The sequence below is a fragment of the Bos grunniens genome, chromosome 18 (assembly GCF_055505025.1).
Source record: "Bos grunniens cultivar Pamir isolate PY7600 chromosome 18, Bosgru_T2T1.0, whole genome shotgun sequence".
In the NCBI taxonomy this organism is placed as follows: Eukaryota; Metazoa; Chordata; class Mammalia; order Artiodactyla; family Bovidae; genus Bos; species Bos grunniens.
This window is the reverse complement of record NC_141182.1, coordinates 58024577-58032134: the sequence shown is the minus strand read 5'-3', so window position 1 is coordinate 58032134 and position 7558 is coordinate 58024577. Positions and strand designations below refer to the sequence as shown.

Genomic DNA, 7558 nt, shown 5'->3' with positions numbered 1-7558 from the left:
AGTCTTGGTGTGTCAAGTTCACCTTGCTCTCTCCTCTCAGGAGCATGCAGAGTACATCTCTGTGCTTTTCGAGGAATGCAGGAAAGGACAAATGAAGGTAATCTGTCTCCCCATATTTACAGGAAACATTACTAGAACTTATGGATTCAGAAAGTTTGAAACGAGATGTCAGAAGATACATGGTGCAAGTACTAAGCATGAGAAGCTAATGTCGTTATCCCAACATAAGATGGAGAAGGTTTTTTGCTCTTGTCGTTGGTTCGTTTGTTTTGTTTTAGCCGTGCTGTGCAGCTTGCAGGGATCTTAGTTTCCCAACCAGGGATTGAACCCTAGTCCTGGGCAGTGATAGTCCTAACCACTGGACCACCAAGGAATTCCCTGGGTGAGTTTTTGATGCCAAAGGCATTAAGAAGGAGCACTTCATAAAGAGCAAAGGTTTAATTCACTCTTCCCTTCAAATATAAAATTCTAAACATGTATGCATCTACAAATGGAGCCTCAAAATCCATATAACAAATATTCACCGAATTACAATTCCTCTTCACAGGGAGCTCCAAATGCTGGGACACTTACTGGCTCTCCACTGGACGGTGCTTCAAGGGTGTGTGACACTGAGGGAGGGTGCACAGTTGACCTCCTCGCCCCCCACCTCCCATGTTCTTAGGCCCCACCCTGGCTGGACCGATCTTCACAAACACCTACAAGCTGTGACTCAGGGGGTCTGGCCAGAAGGGACTCTGTCTTTTTGCAGAAAATGATCTCCGAGGGGAAGGGCATTGACAGGGAGGCGGGAGGTGGGGCTCTGGCCCAGCACGGGATGTGACTCTGTGCAAGTCTCTCACCTTCCTTGGCCCAGTGTCCCCAGGAGTGGACGTGAGGTGGTGGGTGGGTGGTGGATCCCTCAGGGCTCTTCCGCTGCCAGCGTTCTCTGGTGTGAAGTTCCTCCTCCAACAGAGGTTTCTTCTGACCTCACCCTCGTCTTCCTGCTGGTGCCTCCTCTAGATCTCGCAACTTCCACTTCCATTTCCTGCGAAATGAACCTTAAGAAAGAGGCTTGCCCTGAGGGAATCTGCCACCGCCGACTACAGACATGCTGCTACTGCCGCTGCTGGTGGCCCTGCTCTGGCGGAGGGAGGGAGCCGAGGGCCAGATGGGGCCTGGGGAGAATTACAAGCTGCAGGTGCCGGAGCTGGTGACGGTGGAGGAGGGCCTGTGTGTCCACGTGCCCTGCTCCTTCTCCTACCCCTGGGATGTCTGGGCCATCTTTACCTCAACTCTGGGCTACTGGTTTCGGGAAGGGGCTGCAACATCCAAGGATGCTCCTGTGGCCACAAACAACCCAGACAGAGAAGTACAGGAGGAGACCCAGGGACGATTCCATCTCCTTGGGGATACCCGGGCCTACAACTGCTCCTTGGAGATCAGAGATGCCAGGAGGAGGGACAATGGTTCATACTTTTTTCGGATGGAACGAGGAAGTGTGAAAAACAATTATATGTCTAACCAGCTCTCCTTGCATGTGACAGGTAAGGCGGGCTGTGGGGGGAGGTCCAGGAGAGGTCGCAGGGAGGGTTCCAGGGCAGGGCTGGGATGGGAGCCCCTCCTGGGAGGGCGTCTGGGGTAAAGTGGCAGCCCAGGGGGAGAGGCTGGACCGAAGCCTGAGGCTTCTCGGGGGCCACACCCCAAACCCTCCTCCTGATCCCCTGTCTCCCCCCTCCTCTCACCAGCCCTCACCCACACACCTGCCATCCTCATTTCGGGGACCCTGGTGTCCGGCCGCCCCGGGAACCTGACCTGCTCTGTGCCCTGGGCCTGTAAGCGGGGCACGCCCCCCATCTTCTCCTGGAAGGGGGCCACCGTCTCTTCCCAGGTTGTCACAACAGCCCTCTCATCGGTGCTCACCCTGACTCCCCGGCCCCAGGACCACGGCACCAAGCTCACCTGTCAGGTGACCTTGCCTGGAGCTGAAGTGACCACAGCGACGGTCGTCCGCCTCAACGTGTCCTGTGAGAGCTGGACCAGGACGCCCGGGTCCCTGATGGGGCCGGAGGGCAGAGGGGAAGGGGGCACCAGGGCCTCAGACACCGGGTTCTGGAATCCAGGCTGGGAGGGGGTCAGGAGGATGCCCGCCCCCACCCCCACCCTTTCCCCGTTTCTGCAGCTCCTGGGGACACTGGGCCCAGATCCACCAAGGCCTCGCCAGTGACGTGGATCCACCATGTCTCTCTGTCCCAGACCCTCCACAGAACTTGACTGTGACTGTCTTCCAAGGAAACAGCACAGGTAGGAAGGAGGTCCCCTCCTGGGCTGTCGGGAGCGAGGCTGCTTCCGGCTCAGGGCTGGGCTGGTCTCTGCTGGTCCCTGACTCACTCTGGACCCACCCCAGTGACCAGAGCCCCCTAGTGGGTGAACCCAGTGGTCCCTGCCCGTCCTCTGCCCCCATGGCCGCTGTGCCCAGCTGTCCCCACCTCCCCTCACTCCCCTGGGACTTGTTCACTTCCTCCTCCGCTCCCCAAGAGCAGGGCGACATCCACAGGGCAGAGCCCACCCCTCAAAGCCCCTCACCACCCACGACCTGACTCCTTCAGCTCTGCTGTTTATTTCCTCCCAATAGTTTTACATTTAAAAACATTTTTTATTTAAATAGTTTTACATTTAACATTTTATTTTTGGCTGCACTGGGTCTTCATTGCTGCACAGGCTTTTCTCTAGTGGCAAGCAGGGGCTACACTCTGCTTTCGCTGTAGGGGTTCTCACTGCGGTGGCTTCTCTTGTTGCAGAGCACGGATTCTAGGTGTGCAGGCTGCAGTAGTTGCGGTGTGTGGGCTCAGTAGTTGTGGCTCCTGGGCTCTAGAGCACAGGCTCAGTAGTTGTAGCACACGGGCTTAGTTGCCCTGTAGCGTGTGGGATCCTCCCAGACCAGGTATCAAACTCATGTTTCCTGCATTGGTGGGTGGATTCTTTACTGCTGGACCACCAGGGGAGTCCTCTCCCAATAGTTTGTAATTTACGTCTATTTTGACAGGTTATGTATTGTTGTTCTGTCACTTAGTCATGTCCAACTCTTTGCAACCCTAAGAACTGCAGCACGCCAGGCTTCCCTGTCCTTCACTATCTCCTGGAGTTTTCGCAAACTCATGTCTATTGAGTCAGTGATGCCATCCAACCATCTCATCCTCTGTCGCCCCCTTCTCCTGCTGCCTTCAGTCATTCCCAGGTCTTTTCCATTGAGTCGGCTCTTCGCATCAGGTGGCAAAAGTATTGGAGCTTCAGCTTCAGCATCAGTCCTTCCAATGAATACTCAGTGTTGGTTTCCTTTAGGATTGACTGGTTTGATCTCCTTGCAGTCTAAAGGATTCTCAAGAGTCTTCTCCAGCACCACAGTTCGAAAGCATCAATTCTTCAGTGCTCAGCCTTCTTTATGGTCCAACTCTCACATCTGTTCATGACTCGTGGAGACACCATAGCTTTGACTATATGGACCTTTGTCAGCAAAGTGATGTCTCTGCTTTTTAATATGCTGTCTAGGTTTGTCATATGTATTTCACAGAATCAAAAATTCAAAATGTTCAGCAGAGTCTGTCTTCAGACACCCAGTCCCCTCGTGGGAAGTTACCTGTGTCCATGAGCTGCTCTGAGCCTTGGTTTGCTTGCCTAAAGCATCTTAGGCATCCTTTGATAGCAGTAGTTCAGACATCCCTATTCTTCTTCAGGACTGTGGAATGCTCCAGTGCATAGATGAATTCTGAGTTCCTATGCATCTATCAGTGGGAAATTGTGGTGTTCCTTTTATTCTACTAACCGAAACACTGCATGAGTTATCTTGTAACTATTGTAATATTCTTTTATATTCTTTCCATTATGCTTTATCATGGGATATTGAATATAGTGGGCTTCTCTGGTGGCTCAGATGGTAAAGAGTCCACCTGCAATGTGGAAGGCCTGGGTTCGATCCCTGGGTTGGGAAGATGCCCTGGAGGAGGGAATGCAAACCCACTCCAGTATTCTCGCCTAGAGAATCTCCATGGACAGAGGAACCTGGCAGGCTACAGTCCATGGGGTCACAAAGAGTCCAACATGACTGAGCGACTGAGCATACATACACAGTGATTTTCACAGTGCTTAGACGGACAGGCTACCCATTCCAGTATTCTTGGGCTTCCCTGGTGGCTCAGATGGTAAGGAATCTGCCTGCAATATGGGAGACCTGGGATCAATCCCTGGATTGGGAAGACCCCTGGAGGAGAGTATGGCAACCCACTCCAGTATTCTTGCCTGGAGAATCCCATGGAGAGAGGAACCTGGTTGGCTAATCCATAGAGTCGCAAAGAGTTGGACACGACTGAAGTGACTTAGCATGTGTGCATACCCGCAGCTACATTTATCAATCACATTTGCTTCTCCCACTTTGAGTTTAAAAAAACAAATGCCACTATTCGTCCTGTGGCCTCATTTCTGAAAGCCCCCCCACACCCACCCCAACCCCTTCCCTCCAGCCTTGCAAGTCTATGTGCTTTTCCCCGATATGCACAGGCCTTGGTCATCTTTGCAAGCTCTGTTCCTCCTTCCCTTAATGCCCTTCCAACCCTTCATCATCATCTTGCCGTCCCTGCTTTCCTTTTTACACTTGACTGCAGATGTTACCTTCTCCAGGACGCCCTCCTGGAGCTGACAGTAGCATTCACATTGCCATACCCAGGGGCTCTTGCCACCCAGAGTCACTGCCACCATAAGTAATATGTGGTGTTGTGAGCCCCTGTTCCTGGGCCCGAGTTCCTCACCAGACTGTTTCTAAGAGTGAGCCTCCTTGTTTAGTTCCTATCGCTAAGTCATGTCTTAAGTCTTTTGTGACCCCATGGACTTTAGCCCACCAGGCTCCACTGTCCATGGGATTCTCCAGGAAAGAATACTTGAGTGGGTTGCCATTTCCTCCTCCAGAGGATCTTCCCAACCCAGGGATTGAAACCGCATCTCCTGCACTGGCAGGCAGGTTCTTTACCACTGAGCCACCAGGGAAGCCTGAGCCTACTTGGAGACAGCTTGTTAAATCAGTAAATTGGTGTCAAGTGAAACCATGAATAAGGGATAAGAGTTTTCAGAGTCAATGTGGGTTCTAAATGAAGGGCATGTGGAATTAACGGCAGGGCTGACAGCACTTAGAGGTGTCCTGTGTAGGCCAAGAGCCTCCCTGTTTGCTTCGTGGGGACTGGATCCACCAGGCAGAGCCCATCAGCGCCGACTGAGCACACAGCGGTGCTGAGGGACCACGCTCACTCTGTCTCTCTGGATCCCTCTCACAGAGTCTGTGATTCTCCCAGTCACTGTCTGTGGGCTGCTCCCTCTCAGCCGGCTTCCAAGTATATCTTCCTCTTCCTCCCAGTCTCTGGGTCTCTGACTCTCGGTCTCCTTTTCTCTAGCATCCAAAGCCCAGGAGAACGGATCCTCTCTTTCAGTCTCGGAGGGCCAGTCCCTGCGCCTGGTCTGCGTCGTTGACAGCAATCCCCCCGCCAGGATCAGCTGGGCCCGGGGGAGCCTGACCCTCAGCGCCTCGCAGCCCAGCCACCCAGAGATGCTGGAGCTGCCGCGGGTGCTCACAGGAGACGAAGGGGAGTTCACCTGCCGAGCTCAGCACGCCCTCGGCTCCCAGCACGTCTCCCTGAGGGTCTCGCTGCAGAGTGGGTGTCCGGGGGCTGCCCGCGGAGGCCCACCCCCGCCCACAGGCAAACGAGTGCCCCCGACAACTGCTGGGAGGGCAGGTGGTGGGGTGGGGGGACGCGGGCACGTGGGGTCCTCCATCCGGTGAGTGAGGGGAGCCTGGAAGGCCAGGGACCGCAGTCCACCTGGGAGCGGGAGGACAAGGCTGAGGACCAGCGGGTGACGCGGCTTCATCCACTCTCCCGCAGGGCGGTCAGCGTGCCCGGCAGAGGCGGTCCTGCTAGCCATCTGGGAAGCGGCTGTCAAGACCCTGCTCCTCCTCCTCTGTCTCCTGGGCCTCCTGTGAGTACTGCCCCGGGAGAGGAGGCTGAGGGGAGGGCAGGAGGCTGAGGGGAAGGAGGATGGGCAGGGGCACCTGAGGATTCCGCTTGGGGACCGGCTTCACACCCCGCCCCCCCAGCCCACTGTCAGGGATAGAGGCCCCTGCTGTGGGGCCAACCGCCCTGTCCCACCCCTCCTGTCCCTGAACCATGGCTGGGGGGCGGGGGGTGAGTCCGCATCCCCTTTGAATTCCAATCGGAAAAGTCTGCAAGAGCCTGGTCTGTCCTGCAGAGTGAGGTGCTGCACAAGGACTTCAGCCAGGCCAGCAGGGGGCGTGTCAGAGGCAAAGGAAACCCCCCCTTTAACCCCTCAGGTGAGTGATGGGGCATCTCACCACCAACATCCCAGTGCACACCTCCGCTGGGATGGCTCCTGGGATTGCTACATTCGGGGCGGCCAAAACTCAGCTGCCATTTTCCTTCTCAAACCCGTTGCTCTACTGGGTTTCTTGTCCCGTCGATGACAGCCCCCATCTGAAGGCCAGAAGGGGATGGGGTGCAAGGTGGGTGAGGGGGGCGGGGTGAGAGGGCAAGGCGGGCCAGGGTGCTAGGCGAAATTGCCTGCCTTTAATCCCCGCCCCCTTCTATGGATCCAGCAAATTACTAAAGGCTCCCCGACTTTCCCCCTAAGCACAGCTCATCTTGAAGCCCATCTCCTCCCGGTCCTGACCCTGGTCCTTCCAGCAGCCTCATCTCTTCCCTGAGTCGCTGAACCCATGCATCGCCTGCTTCCTCTCGCTGGGAAGCACGGCCCTCGGGTCAGAGGACTCACCAGAGACGGTTCCGTCCACTGCCTGCACAGTCGGAGCAGCTCTGTTTCCTCCCCACGCAGGGGATGGAGCGGCCCACACCACAGGCTGGATTCTAAGTCCCGGCGGGCTCTGCCCTGCTGACTCTCCACCCAGAGTTTCTGTCTGGGATGATGAAAGCATTCTGGAAATGGACAGTGGTGATGGTTTCACTAACATGGTGATGTACTTAACTGCCACTCAGGCGTAACACATGGTTATTTAGTTGCTGAGTCATGTCCATTTTCTTCAATGCCATGGATTGTAGCCCGCCAGGCTCCTCAGCCCATGGGTTTTCCCCAGGCAAGAATGCTGCAGTGGGTTGCCATGTCCTTCTCCAGGGGATCGTCCCCACCCAGAAACTGAACCTGAGTTTCCTGCTTGGCAGGCAGATTCTTTACCATTGAGCTACCTGGGAAGCCCTAAAGTGTACTGTATACAATGTTAAAAATGATTTTTATTTTATGAGTATTTTACTGAAATAAAGCAAAAGGAATGAGGAACACTTCCGTCTTCATGGTGTTGTCATTATGTGGACAAGAAGTTTTTAAAATATATTATGAATAAAATTAGAGCGCATCAGCTAATCACACATGTTTGGAGGAAAATCACACAAGGAAAGGTGCAGGATCTGAATGGCTATTTAGCTCAGAATTAGCCAGAGAGGATCCAGGGCAGCAAAAAAGAGAAGTGACAAGACTGCTGGGTACTCCAGGCAGAAGGTGATGCTGCGAT

The 7558-nt window shown here is 54.6% G+C and overlaps 1 protein-coding gene across 4 annotated transcripts; it reads left to right on the top strand.

Moving 5' to 3' along the window:
* Positions 1–1011: 1011 nt before the first annotated feature.
* LOC147354378 (sialic acid-binding Ig-like lectin 13) lies at positions 1012–7328 on the top strand. 4 transcript variants are annotated; one of them, XM_086353927.1, is made up of 7 exons: positions 1014–1526; positions 1728–2006; positions 2236–2283; positions 5418–5799; positions 5904–5997; positions 6268–6349; positions 6672–6878. In XM_086353927.1, exons 1-7 carry the CDS (start codon positions 1091–1093, stop codon positions 6737–6739), a joined length of 1389 nt encoding a protein of 462 aa, XP_086210053.1. In that variant the 5' UTR covers positions 1014–1090; the 3' UTR covers positions 6740–6878. The 4 variants fall into 4 exon arrangements, with proteins under 4 accessions (XP_086210052.1, XP_086210053.1, XP_086210051.1 ...); XM_086353925.1 differs by having other exon boundaries at positions 1016–1526; positions 5418–5675; positions 6667–7328; XM_086353924.1 differs by having other exon boundaries at positions 1016–1526; positions 5418–5675; positions 6672–6845.
* The last annotated feature ends 230 nt before the right edge of the window (positions 7329–7558 follow it).

Coding starts and splice junctions, on each gene's coding strand:
- LOC147354378 (XM_086353927.1), top strand. CDS start 1,091: ATGCTGCTACTGCCGCTGCTGGTGGCCCTGCTCTGGCGGAGGGAGGGA. Junction 2,007..2,235: donor CGTCCGCCTCAACGTGTCCT/GTGAGAGCTGGA, acceptor TCTCTGTCCCAG/ACCCTCCACAGAACTTGACT. Junction 5,998..6,267: donor CTCTGTCTCCTGGGCCTCCT/GTGAGTACTGCC, acceptor TCTGTCCTGCAG/AGTGAGGTGCTGCACAAGGA.